Raw genomic sequence first — 15,058 nt, forward strand, 5'->3', positions numbered from 1 at the left:
TGTTGATACTGAATCTAGCAGCATCTTCCCGTCAGACACAGATGGCAGGGATCTGCCTGCTGACCTTCACTTCTAATGAGTTGTATTTCCCAGGCAGGAAATCTGAGCCAGATGCAATGTTTCCCTTAAATGTGAGTGTGGAATAATTGCAAGCACTTCAGTGGTGTGTCTAATATGTTTCCGACTGAATCTCACTGCCACAGTGATTATGAGCTTACCGCGATTTTAATTTGCCTGCCTGCCCGCTTTAACCCCATTTTGTAAATCCTCCAATGTGCATGAGAATGCTATCGAAAAATGAGAAATTGGAGTATAAAAATGGTCACATTGCTCTTTGCTGGTTGTGTAATGCTCCCTCTCCATCCTCGTCTGTATAACTCCAGAGACAATTATGACGCTGCTGTGTCAGTGTGCCTCAAACAGAGATGAGTTTGGGTGGCTTCCCTCCTATGATTCACAGTGGAGCCTACAGTGCAGTAGTTTTTGAAAAGCATGACTCAGGGGTCCCAGAGGCGCGGCTGCAGAATTGGTAGTCCGTTGAATAGATAAGCACTCTGTCGCCTCAGGGCGCCGTGTGTAGCACTGAGAGAGACACAAACAAACAGACGGTGACATTGCCTCATTGATGCTCCCCTGAACAGAGAGGAAACCGTGCTCCTGTAGGAAATACAAGAATGCACACGACCCCACGATGATCAGAAATGATTTGGTGTTATAAGAGACGACTGCAGCCGTCATTGTTCATTTAGCCACAATTTGTCCTTGCACTTGACCTTTTTATGTCCTGGCAATGCTGCTCCTGGGAGCCCCTGATAAAAGAGGCTCTAGAAAGGGAGATAATTATAAACAAATACACACCCCCAGCCAAGCATGAAGCATGGCTTTCTGGCTATGCTCTGGCAGGGTCTTGCATTGTTGTTGTGTGTCATTATAATGAAAAGGATGGAGAAGCAGAGGTAAGTCATCCATTATGTCGCGCAATATGTCAGAGTCCCCCAGCTCATTATTGTCTGGTCCATTTGCACCTGCGCTCCTGCGAGAGCGGGCACCTCACCAAATAAGGACATGTGAGAGACCATTGTTGGGATGACGTTGTACGTGAAATAGGAAAGAACTGGAGATTTAGATGGAGCCCTAAACCGGAGGGGAAACACCGCTAATCTGGTTACATAAGAAGCCATTACATTTGCGGAACGTCTCTGTACTAATCCGCTGAAGTATTAATGTTCAGCCGTCCCGCGGCGGAGTAACACACACACGCGCGCGCACACACACACTTGTGGCTCTGCAGGCACAGACGCGCTTGCGTGCACGCGGGGCGTATGCAAAAGTAAAAAAAGAAAAGATAAACGCGCAGACGTGTATCTTGGAGCTTCATGCATGTAATCGTTCCTCTGCAGTAGCTGCCATGCCCCACGTTGCAGGACCGAACTGGCGGCTTGTGCTGGTGACGCTTCCACTGACGCGTCACTATAGCCGCACCGCCCAAGAGGAGACGGGAGCGCAGAAGTAGTGAGCGACGGAACGAGCAAGGGACTGACTGGAAGCCGGTTCTTTCTTTTCTCCTTCCTTTGACACAGCCGTGGACGGAAGCCTGCTGTTGTGCAAGTCCCGTGGACGATATTGAACGGCACATTCCCACGGAAGCATCATCCAGGCTCTCTTCTGCAGAGATGGAGGTACCAGGCTTGGCGCACAGCATCACCAGTCCGTTAAGTCCCTGCGAGGGGATGATCAAGGACCTGAGCTTGGACGCCTTACAGTTATGCGAGCGGGATGGTAAGGAAACGTTTATCTGCTCTTCACTTGGGTGTTTGTGCATAATGTCAGTGCATTGGGCCTTATTGTTAATTTCGGACAGTGTGTTTTGTCATTGGTTTCAGCTGCAAGCTGTACCCGTATTGTGTGTTTGGAAGGAGTATCATATAGGGGCCGGTTGCTCCACCAGTTCCCTGGATGGAGGGATGGTGCACCTCTGCGTGTGTATAGAATAACTGAGTGTCTTGTTAACAGTGGCAACAAGGTTTTGGTCATTTATATGAGAAAGGACTGCTTGAAAGAAAGAATGCAAACTGGACATGCACTGGCGAGGGAACAATGTCAAGTGATGAGTGTCTTTATTTCAGAACCACAGACATGGACAGAGACCGGCATCCACCATGCCTTTAACTGCTGCTTCTTGTCTTTATCATCGGGAGTTACCATATTAGATTAGTCTGCACACAGTGCATCACATTCTCTACATTTTGTCATTACAATTTTTTTTTAAATGCCGTGTATTTAGAAATATGCTACATATATATATATATATATATATATATATATATATATATATATATATATATATATATATATATATATATGTAGCATATCCCATCCTGAACTTGTGTACAACTCATCCCTGCGTTTACATTTATAATTCAAGTCACCCAGCTGCATCCATGCTGGATTGTCTGGTTGACTGAATTCAAAAGTATTTTTGGGATAAATACCATCAAACGAATAGTTGATATGTATCTCGTATAAGAGACAATCTATAAACTATAGATTTATTTAGTTTTGAAACGCGCAGGCTGAACCCTGATGTGAATTTAATGGTGGGGAGCAAAAAAAGCAAGTCATCATCAGAAGAGAATGAGAGGCTCAAACATGGCTGCACCCACGTGTGTGCACAGGCGGCACAGCCCTGCACACCCATCAGTGCAATTACACACAACTGATTACACATCTGATGCATGGTTACGGAGATCCCTTTTAATTAAGATTATAGATTAAGTCACATATTGCAATAAAATGAGATCACACATTTTTACAGCTGAATGAACTTAATTATGTTTTCCCCTCGCTATACCAGATTACTTTTTCAAATCTGTATTTCGATTGGCCAGTGAGTGCAATGGTGGAGTCACTGGTGTGTCTTCATTGAGCCTCCAAAGGTCCCCCCAGCATCTCAACACAGTGCAGTCATTGTACCACCGCCTCAGTTTCTCATCTGCCGGATCTGCTGCTCATAATGTAATACAGCAGGATGCTGTTAATATCCTCTTAGTGCTTTGTTGGCCCGATTCTAAAGCTGTAATTTTAATAATGATATGTAGGCTGGGGCTGGACTTCTCGAATGGATCCCGTGCCAGCTGTGTGTATCCTGTGCTGCAGGTTTACTGGTATTTGCAGCACAACAGCCACTTTCCTATTTATCAAGTGGACTGCCCAGTGTAAATAGTGTGCCTGTGTCCTTGAGACACCCACATACTCTCTGTCTATGGAGCAACATTGTTCCAATCTCCACCTTCTGTACACATCATGCAGGACAATTGATGGTTGTTGTATAGCAGAAAATAGTTTCTAGAATCGTGATGTTAAATTCTGTTGAGTGTTGTTTGGATTGTATTAGTGGCTCCGTTATTCTGACCCACCTCTGAATTTTGATGTCGCACTCTCTTAAAATGACCTCCAGATGTGCTGTGTAGTTTACACTTCCCCTGCCACACCCCATGTAGATGACTGCATAGCCCACTTTTAGCATTCTTGGAAATATACTCATCAATATATATCATCTGGTCAAAGCGTATGTTTTCCTAAGGACGGTGTTCATTTCAGTTTCACCTCGAAGCTTTCTAAATGTATCTCCTAAATCCATTAATATTTAATTGTCAGCATGAGAGGCTTATGTGCCTATGCTGACCTAGCAAATGGAACTGCATGCAGCTTCAGTGGGCCTACTGTCTGTAGGAGAGAGCTCTCTCACACACACTCGCACACACTGAGGACTGTTTGAGCTTTTCAATGGACAAAAGAAATGGTGGGATACAAGTTGTCTTTGTGTGTCCCTGTGTTAGAACGGGTGCTGCAGCCTTTAATGGCTCAGTGTAGTGATGTGAGGTAGTGAATGTTTTCCTAAGCGTGATGAGTAGTGGTACATTTACAGAAGTCTCTTCTGCTGGTGTGCAGAGGTCTGGGGACTCACAGGAGGAGAGCCTCCATGATGTTGTAATGGTTACAAATTTGCCACCAACCTCTGCAAACTGGACTCTGACGACCATTTTGATTTTATATCCACAGTTAATGTGTACTTACAATGTTGTGTACTATGAAGTACACACTGCATGTCTTGCGGGGACCTTGTGCCGTGCCCGCTGACATAATTAACTTGTCATGATGGATGGCTGCCATTCTCGCAACTGCATGGCCTGAAATGTCTCTGCCTGAAATCCTGCTGCTCCAGCTGTGAAAGCTTCAGTCTGGAAGTGTGTGAGCCCGTGATAGACAGACGGATAGACCGAAGGATGGAAAACCATCTCCTAAATGTAACTTAACTTCACCAGTAACTGTGTCAAGTTGAACAAAACCTCCCTCGGTGTCGAGCCTGCCAATTACTCAACAATGGCATTGTTTCCTTGAATGCAGTGCCAAAACACTTGAACAAAAGGATTTACTTTTTAACACCCCGAGAAGAAATCTTGGACGATTTAACAAGCAGTGAGATATGACGGTGCAGGGGCCAAATGTGCTGCATTTCAGACTATCAAGTGATATCAAAATGATTAAATAAATGATCTAAAAGTTGTTTTTATTAGCTTTTATTAACAGTAATGCACCTCTTTTAATGGCATTGTTGGTGCGTCGGTCAGTCCACCACTTTGGTCCAGACTGAAATATCTCAACCAATCACTTTTTATCTAGTGCCATCATCAGGTGAATGGTTTCTTTTTTTTTTTCCAACGTTTGCGGATGAACTCAAAGCACCTCTGTGTCCATATACAGTCTCACAGAGCTGCTAGCATGGTTGTAGACTCTAGTCCTGTATAGAATATTAACTCCTGTGGCAACTTGTGTTGAGCGTATCCAGTCAGTTCCAACATGGCAGCTGGTTGGCCTTGTGACGTACAGGATCGTCTGAGTAAGTTGGCCTTTTGGTTTGGCCAATGTTCAGTTTGAGCAGTTGTGTACCATGACTGTGCTGGCAAGAGCTGCAGGTACATATTATGCAGCCACTTATCGGCTGCATAATGCATTCACTTGCAACCGACTCTGCTGTGCTACATAGTTCTGAACACTGTTTGAGATGGATTGCCGAGCAGTCGGGCCCTCAAAATCCGCTTCAAACATTCATGCTAAATTTCCTTTTGTATTTTTTTCCAATTTGGTTATATAAAATCCTTTTGTACAAGATTCTTTTCAAGCTTCTTACTGCCAAAAAACCCCCATCTTATTGAAGGAATTTACATCAGTTGTTAAGGAATTCAAATTCTATGCACATGAAAAAACTCATTCTGGTATTGGAAAGGTTTAGAAAAAAACGGATCCGTCCTCCCTAAAGGTCTTCTCTATTTAATTAATTTGTAAGAATAGGGATGGGTCGATTCTGTGCCTGAGAGCCCAATTTATCTCTAAAGGTTGTGTTATTAAAATGTCTTTGCCAGGTTTTTTTCTCTACTGTTCAGGGGCTTATTAATGTGTAAAAGGTAGACCACTGTAAGTGTACGCCAGCATTGTTTAGGCTTCGCCTCAGTTTAGCCTGTTCATTGAGAGGAACAAAAGCCTGATTTTCAAAAGCCTGCGAACATCGATGTCTAGTGAGTGTCTGTTGCACTGCTCGCGTCTACAGTTCAATATTAGACCCAACACTGCAACTTAAAAAGTAGGAGGCTCGACTGTCTGAAGTGAGAGCCCACTTGTGCAGTCAGAAAGGATCAGCACTCCCATAATCCACCAGCAATACCAGACCTTCAAATGGAGCACCAGAGTCTCACACGGTGGATGCTTTTTTATCACCAACTGCCACTGAGAGAGAGAGAGTTCATTTACATAATGCAGGTGGCCTGAATGGAAATCAGATCACATCGCTTTGCCCTCACCGGTAAAGAGTGCTCACAAATGATTCGCAGTATCAAGCCAGGTGTGACTGCAACAAATCCAACCACAGAGAGCCATTAGGATGGCTCTGCATGGGCATGTTTACAAGATTTGTATCGACCCTTCTGCATCTTTTGCTATTCCGCCCTGTGATATTTGACTGCACACCAATACCCAATAAAGGGCATTTGATGGGGCTTAGCAGATTCATCAGAGAAAGCTTTTCATCTTTTGAAATGTAATTATTTTGCAAAAGGGCAGATATTTCTGCCCTTCATGTATCCTATGAAGTATATGTACATGTGCGCCCAGAGTGTGTAATCGCTGCTCCTAAGCTCCGAAGTAAGGCCGCTCATTTTGCTTAATAACGATGAGGCAACCCTCCGCCTCCTGCACAGCAGTATTATACAGAGCAATGCATGCTGAGACAAGTTCATAACAATATAATGGCTTCAATGAGAAAGTTAGGATTCAACAAAATGAATATTAGCTACAGTAGCATCCCTGGTGCAAGTAGCAAGAGCTGAATACTATGGGCTACAATACTAGCCCATAAATCTAAGTCAGGTGGAGGATTTAGGTCTCCCGTGTGGGATTATAAAGGGTTTGACTTCACCTTACCGCCTGACCTTCATCCTGTTTGTTTCCCGCTCTTCCATCTTTCATCTTGCGTCCTGAGCCCTGGAGGATTCAGCGTGCAGCTTAGCACTGTGCTAGGCAAAGCTATCCGGTCCACATTGTGTTCAGAAGTGTAATCAGATTCATATTTAGAGGCAACAAGTTTGAGGTAATTCTATATATACATTTGTATTATTATGTTGGCTCTATCTAGTTTGTTAGTGATTTCATGTTTTATATTTCTTTGCCTTTTTTAAAAACACATTCAGAACAGTGGGGGTTGCAGATTTCGGTCCATCTCATGAGCATTTCCTTTGATTTGTTCCCCCAGTAAACCGTCAAGGTTTCAGAGCCCGTTTTCCCTGATAACGTCACTTTTACCCTGACTGTGTAGCCTTGAGAGTATTATGCAAGCAATATCTGACTGCATTTGTAAAGCTCTGCTGTGTCGGTGCAGTGCCTCCATTTGCAGGTTAATTAGGAGAGCATTCAAGAGAACAGGAGCTAAATCAGCACTCTGTGGCCGCAAGAGGCCCGGAGGCCAAAGGCCTGCACGGGGTCTCCTTTCAGCGCTCGTCAGGGAAATATCAGTGTTGTTGACATACATCATTTTAAGGACAAGGAAGCTACTATTCTTCAGGCACAGCGCAACAACTGAATTAGCAGGTTTTTCATCTTTTATGTTTGCTATGGATGCACCAATATTGAATATTGTGCCATAGCTGACTCAAATAGCTGGTTAGAGTATTGATGACAATGAGGTCGATCTCTTCCATTAAAGTGTTCACTATATATGTTAAATACTGTAATTTTAATTCCTGTTTATGTTTTGACTAGTTTGTTGCTGTATTAAACAAAATGTATGCTTGAATTGTAATTCTTTTATTTTTAAGGATTTTTTGCCAAGTTGCTGGTGCATGATTAATAATTTAGTACATTTATATCGATGTATTTATTTGTTATATTTTGTTTTAGAGGATTTAGAAATGGTTTAAATCAAACTTGATGTTCCTTTAGGCATGAATGAATGATCCCAATCAATTCCACACAGTGCGGCATACAGCTTTTTAATTCAACACTGGTATCGGCATTCTGTATCAGCCGCTATTTAAAGGTCGGGTATCGGGACTGAAAAAGCTGGATTGGTGCATCCCGAATGTTTGTTTTTGTTTAGTGTTAATAATGGGTTATATACTGATTTTGGGATATATTGAGTGACATGTTTTATGATCTATAATCACTGATAAATGCTTAAACTCAAAATAGCTGTTGAATCTTTTTATACTGGGGGAATCACACAAACACCTCTGCATTATTGTCAACATTTGAAGTGCACTTTGCATGCTCTATTACTCATCATTTGTGTAATAACTCTTCTTCGGCCTTTTTGAAAACTTGCTAAATAAATCCATGGCAATATTTCACTTATTTTGAGTATGTATTTAGTCTTTTCCTGATCCAGATGAATGACATCAATGTTTTAATATTTTTGTGAAATGTCAGCAACAGAAGGCCTCTGGTGGGACTCCACAGTGCTGACATCACCATCTGGTCCAGAGAGCTGACAGAGGTCTGCTCTCAGTCTGAGCCAAACTTATCTGCTCAGTGGGGTTAAAGTATAATGAGATGGGCTTTACATGTGCACCAGCAGCAGGACGAGATGTTTTCACTAGTAAATCAAAGCAGAGAGGTTTAGGAATGCCCGCATTAAGGATGAGAGCCAAGCAGAGTGCCGTCGGCCTGAGGATGTAACTGCTGGCCTCTTCACATTTTACACACACGGGACTCCCCGAGCACCAGTGACCATTCAAGTAGTCGAGTTTATGTCATGTGCAGTGAGTCCACTGTTTAAATACAAGGAATGTAGTTTGAAGATCTCTATAAAATATATATATATATATACAGATCTGGTACGATTCAAGCATGTAACAGTTGGAACTCTTTCTTTCAGTTGCTGTGTTGAGTAAATTATTTGTGGCAATCAGTTCGTCATTTGAACACATATACACACTGTCTGTGTAGGAATTACCTTCTGGTTTCCTAAAATGAATCAACCTCCAAATGCTTCGCTGTTGGAGTGTTGTGTGATTGTATTGTGTGGAGGCGAGACAGGAGAGGCCACACGGTCCAATTTTGGGATAACTCTTTTATGCCGCCCTCTCTCAGCTGATGAGTGGAGATGGATGTTCCATGCTCTGCTGCCACTGCCATTGTTTATTCGCCATAGAGTCCAGCCATGTTGTGCACTACTCCCGGATTCTTGTATTTTACTCACTCTCGTGTTTTCAACCCAGAGAACACACAGAAAACCTACTGTTGCCATGCCAAGTGGGCGTCCCCGAGTGTCGCAAAGTCTATATTCATCCTAAAGCTACAAAGCTCTCATTCAACCCTGTTTTGACATTTTCACTGGCCTCAGTGTGCACTTTTGGGTTGTAGGCTTTTGCTTCATGAGGTGTTCCTAGCTCAGAGAAATGTAAGATTCACCAACTTATTTAATGGAAATGATGTTGCAATAGGCAAAAAATAAATAAATGATCCAACTTAATTAAATGCAGCATATTAAATGGTTTAGCTGCAGACTCATGTGTTTTGCCTGCAGTGTGCTTGCTGAGTTTTTTTTTTTAAATATCGTACTGCTGATTATAAATGGATCCATTTCTTCTGAGGAGATTTAATCTACAGCGTTTGAAATATTTAAGGCCTAGGATGTTCTAGAAAACGTGTGTGTGTTGTGGGGATGATGCGTTTCCATGGCAGGCTGATGTGTTTCCATGGCAACATATATAGTAGTCAGTAATGCTGGCAGTCCTGTGTGCGTGTGTGTGTGTGTGTGTGTGTGTGTGTGTGTGTGTGTGTGTGTGTGCGTGTGTGTGCGTGTGTGTGTGTGTGTGCTACTACTGTTCCTGCTGTCTGGAATAATTACAGAGAAACTGCAGTAGAATGGAGTTAGACAAAGGGAAACACATCATATTTCTGAGAGCTGTATGAAGCCGGGCCAGGATATACTATTAAATATATGCATTGCTGTTTTAATCCGACCTCCAGTTTCTCAGATAATAGAAATGTGATTGACAATCATTGATAAATGTCTCACTACACTCGAGTTCTTACGAGCAAAGATTCTAAACTCTTCAAAATATGAAGCATATCATTTTATTTTGGTACATATCATCAAATAGATATTGACCGTATCAACATTACTTTACTCCACAGCTAGTAAATCCCAGGACGGCACTATCTGCGAGTTGGAGGAGCTCCCTGTTCCTCAGAACATCAAGATCAGCAACATCACCTGCGACTCCTTCAAGATCTGCTGGGACATGGAGCCGCGCAGCAAGGAGCGCATCACACACTACTTCATTGACCTCAACAAGAAGGAGAACAAAAACTCAAACAAGTTCAAACACAAGGTAATGCTTGAATCAGCGCAGATAAACATCTTTTAAAGGCAACGCTCGAGAGATGACTCAACTCAAGGCCTCTCGTCGTTGTCTCACTGCATAGATTATGCAGCGTTTCATAAATACAGAAGACATGAATCAGATGTAGTAGTAGACAAACCTAGACCAAAAGTAAGCTGATACATTTTAAACCTGCATGAAGACCCTATTGATCGCCACACACATTTGTATGTGTATTAAAAACTAATTTAATTTATTTATATACAGTTTTTTTTAAGATATACTCAACAGTATACTCCATCTAAGTCTTTATAGGTAATGCACATCTATAAGTAATGCACATTTTAAGAAAACCAGGTTTATTTTTAAAAGTAAAGATGTCATTCAGGGTTCAATGTCATGTTCTTGACATACAATCACTCCACTTATGTTATTTCTCCTGTATGTTGCTGTGTCTACTTAGTGAATGACATTTGTCCCTTCGTGGCTATAACTGTAATTACATATTAGTGGTTGCGATGCTACAAGCATCTGGAGGTATGACGATCCTTGCCTTATGAAACCTAAAACGATTGCTTTGAAGCTGAAACACATAACACAGGTGCAGCATATTTTACCTCAAGATTAACTTTCTTTTCACGCTTTTTCTTCTTTCTGTCAAAGACTCTACTCAGAGTGGTTTTAGCAGCAGCTGGGCGAAGGCAGCTCTTTTAGTGAACACTCAGACAACCTCACATACTTGTTTCATCATCCTCCTCCTCCTTCTTCCTCCTGCAGTCTGTGTCGCTGAGTGTTTCTCCTCTTCCTACCTAGTGACCCCATACTAGTATTTTGATTGTGGTGTGCAGCAACAGTGTTGGTGGCTGAATGGATTGACTCTGTTGCTAGGCAGGGGCTCCTGGTCCAATCAATGAGCTGCTAAGGCCCACTGAGGACGGGGGAGGGGGGTAAATAGTGTACATGCATAAAGAAAAAGACAGCTACCGGACACTTGCATACAATGTGTACATGTATATGTTTAGAAAGTGATGCATAACTGGAGTATCTCTTCCTGACCAATGTCCTGTCTTCCTTCACCTCCCTTTTCCATCTCATCTTCCCTCCATCAAGGATGTTCCTACCAAACTGGTAGCCAAGGCAGTGCCCCTGCCCATGACGGTTCGAGGTCACTGGTTCCTGAGCCCACGCACAGAGTACACCGTGGCGGTCCAGACGGCCTCAAAACAGCCGGACGGGGACTACGCCATCTCCGAGTGGAGCGAGATCATCGAGTTCTGCACTGCGGGTGAGTTAAATGCATCTTACAGTTCCATCATGCTTTTTTTTTTTCAGGATTTGTGACATCAGTGCTGCCTTTGATTTATTGTTTTTTTGCCTATATTTGAGCTGCTCTAGAGAGATAATGAGGATACAGCACAATATGAGGGAGCGAAGGGAAAGATGGATGGAGATATGGAGGAGGGGAAAAGAAGGATTAAAGGAAGGAGGGGAGCTGTGCTGTATACGTCCTGATGCAGAGGTCACCAAGTTCAACATTGCTGGCTAGTGGCTTAGAGTGGGGGAGGGGAAAGGGATGAGGAGCAGCAGTTGAGATGGGAGGAAGGAGAACAATCAGGGAAGGAGTGTGTAGTAAGAGAAGTTGATGGAGGATGCTTAATGATGTTGTTGATCCTCTGCATCTCAAGCAGGCTAGAGATGCTGCTGCTGCTGCTAAGACCTTCCATTCATGTCAAATCCTCAGTTGAATTGTTGAACTAGCGTTTATTAAATTATGTCTCACTGTCAACAGAACAAGCCTTGACTTAAACAATAGGCTAAACATTACAATCTCCTTAAGTCTTCTTTCATTTTTGTTCAAGTTTTTTTTATCGTTCATGAAAGAGAAGGCAATTTTCCCCAAATCGTCCTTTTCGGTGTGTTCGAGTGCTTAAAGGGAAATTGGATGAGGGGAAAAAGAGCCTTTATTATAAACTTTATTATATTCTTTGGAGTAAATCAAAACCCTTTTGTCAGTCCTGCTTACATTGTGGGGAGTAAAAAGAGACGTTGCTAAATATGAAGAAGGGCCGTTCAGTACACATGCTCATATTTCTGGTTATTTCATATACACTGGTTTCTGATCTTCCTGATGACCGCAAAGTCATTTTCACAGCCGCGCTGCGTCTCTTTTCCAGATTATTCCACAGTGCATCTAAACCAGCTGATGCAGAAGGCAGAGGCCATCGCTGGCCGGATGCTGCGTTTCGATGTCTTCTACAGAAACCAGAATAAAGAGTACTTTGACCGTGCCAGGTAGGCGTCCCACACTTATTACTGACGAGTATGCAATGGTTTCATTTTGATCTTCTTTTGGCTGTGTTTAGATATGCGTCTGCATTGCTTTACTCAACTCATCTCCCTCCAATTTATTTATTTAACAACTAATTTATGTTCATCTTTCGGGTCTGTAGAACTATGTGTGACGTAGTCTTTTATACAACACTTACTTTTTATTCTTATTTTTATTGTAAATGTCAAAAAATACTATATGATTTTTTTTTTCACTTTTAAATAAACAGTTGATAATTTATATTTTAATTTCAGACAAATACATTGTGACGTTTAAGTCACAATGTCAGCATCTGGTGCCTTTACTTACCTCAAAGCCTTGTGATGCTATATGACATTAATATGACCTTTTAGCGCAAGTTGCACAACATGCATTGTTCATATACTGCTGTAAAGATTCTGTGATGATGATAGTTGTTTTACCCGGCTCGTGGACCTCTGAGGCCGTCACAATAGTACAACAATTATTCTGCAAACAACATGATGACCATGTCATTTTGGGGTAATGTATTTCCATCGAGAGAAAACCAGGAAAAAAAACGAGATTCAGTTGAAGGGGCAGCTGCACAAAGCAGTGACGAATTCCTCTAATCCGTACACGTAAGAGGAGCTAATGCAGCAGCTACCTAAAAATAATCCAGGGAATCATGATTTGATTCTTACAATAACATCCTCAAAATACATAGAGTACAAAAAATACTAATATTGTTTTCTTGATTTCTTTACAAGCGGTGGAAGCCTTTCAGAGAGAAGGAATATCTCTGTAGTAGCTGTTTTTTCTGAAGCATTGTTCAGTTATAATGTAAATTGGCTTTTGTCTAGTTTGATGCAAGTGTCCTACTCCTAGAACAGTGTTGTCTTTTCTCTTTATATCTCCTCTCCATGCTCTACGCCTGACAAAGCACATTGTTTCTGTACTAAAGCCACAGCTTGTGAGCACTCTTGCTGGAGCTTTATGACATGACATCATCTGGATAGACTTCTCTCTTTGGCTGACTTGCATCTGCTACAATATAACAAGAGAGGTTTCATTAAACTGCACCATCATGTGGCAAATAACGGTACTGACATTACCACTGAATGAGGCCTCTGCTCCAGTGACCCGGGTTGGGAACTGACTAATTCCATAATGCCCACGACAAAGCATCAATTAAGGCTATAATGACAACCTCTGCAGGGAAGCAGCTCCAATTACAATTCATAATTGGAGCTTTGAAGCTCAGATTTACTCTGTGGGAGAAAATAAATATGCAGCTGCCACGGAATCAGTCATCGCTTTGAATGCTCATCTATTCATTTGTTTTCTGAGAGCTGCTTTTGTTTCCGAGCAGTTTGTCATCCTGATGGAGAATTGTTTTAGTTAGTTTAGTTTTCCAGTTAAGCAATGTTCTCTCACTAGGTTCCTGGATGACAAATTGGACGAAGCTAATGTAATTACTGTTCTAGAAACATTGAAAGTAGATCCGTCATCCATTCAGTTCACTCTTGTGGATTGTGTCAGGCTCCGGCTGCATCTTACACATTTAATCAGCTCCTAAGCCATGTCTCATACGCGGAATATTATTTTCACAAGGGATGCCCCTGCTTTCAGGCATCTCCAAAATGACTTTGATCGGCTGATGGAGAACACAGATGTACAGATTTGTTACTACATGTTGTGCTATTTGTTCACAGCCAACTTCATTCTTGTTTTCTAAACTCCAGGGAGACGCAGGAGAACCGGATGCTGCAGCTGGTGAAAGACAACAGTGGCAGCCACGGGTCACCCATCAGTGGCAAGCTGGAGGGCATTTACTTCAGCTGCAACACCGAGTTCAACACGGGCAAGCCTCCGCAGGACTCCCCTTACGGCCGCCACCGCTTTGAGGTCCGGGCCGACACGCTCTTCAACCCCGACAGCAACCTTTACTTTGGAGACTTCTACTGCATGTATACGGCCTACCACTACGTCATCCTGGTCCTGGCGCCGAAGGGCTCCACGGGAGACGAGTTCTGTAAGCAGAGGCTTCCTGTGCTAGATATCACCAACAACAGTTTCCTCACCTGCAAGCAGGGTGAAGGGGGTGACGGCAGCCTGGTGTTTCACCACGCCCAGGACGTCATACTGGAGGTGATTTACACGGAGCCCGTAGACCTGGCGCTGGGCACGGTGGCTGAGATCAGCGGGCACCAGCTGATGAGCATGTCCACAGTAAACGCCAAGAAGGACCCCAGCTGCAAGACCTGCAACATCAGTGTGGGACGCTAAGAAAAGGCAGATTTTAGGGAGAGGGAGGAGAGGAAGGGGAGTGGTGACTGACCTCTAAACACACACAGTAAGTCCACATGTACTGATGAAGCAGACCGAAACATGCATGAAGCAGCAGATTTAGTAGGCTCCCAGACATGCTCACCAATATCTCTGTACTCTGGAGGGACCGTCATTCCCAAAGAAGAGGAGGGAACGCACTGACACCTGCACCTTTGTCTCCTCGCCTTAAAAGGGTTACCCTCAATGTTAAAAAAAGAAAAAAAAACACACCTAAAGATATCCCACAACACGGACCCATCCATCCCGCAAGTCAACCCTGACGCACTGACGAAACCCTTTAACTTTAAGAACAAACTGCTTCTATTCAATTTCCTGTTGATATCTTTAAACACTTGTCCCATATTTTGTTAATGACCTTTGCCTTGCTATTATTAATATGATGATGATTGAGTGTCCACGGTTTGTGTGGACAAGCATTTAGTTGTTTCCAAATACTTTGACTGTTGTTTCAGAAATATTTTCTTCTCATTCCACAGTAGACATTTTTTCCCCTCCTAGTGGCGCTGACTGGTACTACAAGGTTCTATGGCTGCAGCGTCGA

At 42.8% G+C, this 15,058-nt stretch overlaps 1 protein-coding gene across 1 annotated transcript; it reads left to right on the plus strand.

The window, feature by feature from the left end:
- Positions 1-1,673: 1,673 nt before the first annotated feature.
- On the plus strand, positions 1,674-14,911 carry phyhiplb (phytanoyl-CoA 2-hydroxylase interacting protein-like b; the record flags this gene model as incomplete). Its single annotated transcript, XM_079230290.1, has 5 exons — positions 1,674-1,779; positions 9,691-9,887; positions 10,989-11,163; positions 12,053-12,170; positions 13,911-14,911. The coding sequence occupies 5 exons, from the start codon at positions 1,674-1,676 to the stop codon at positions 14,452-14,454; spliced, it is 1,140 nt and encodes a 379-aa protein (XP_079086416.1). The 3' UTR covers positions 14,455-14,911.
- Positions 14,912-15,058: the final 147 nt, after the last annotated feature.

The sequence above is a fragment of the Taurulus bubalis genome, assembly GCF_910589615.1.
Source record: "Taurulus bubalis genome assembly, chromosome: 14".
NCBI lineage: Eukaryota > Metazoa > Chordata > Actinopteri > Perciformes > Cottidae > Taurulus > Taurulus bubalis.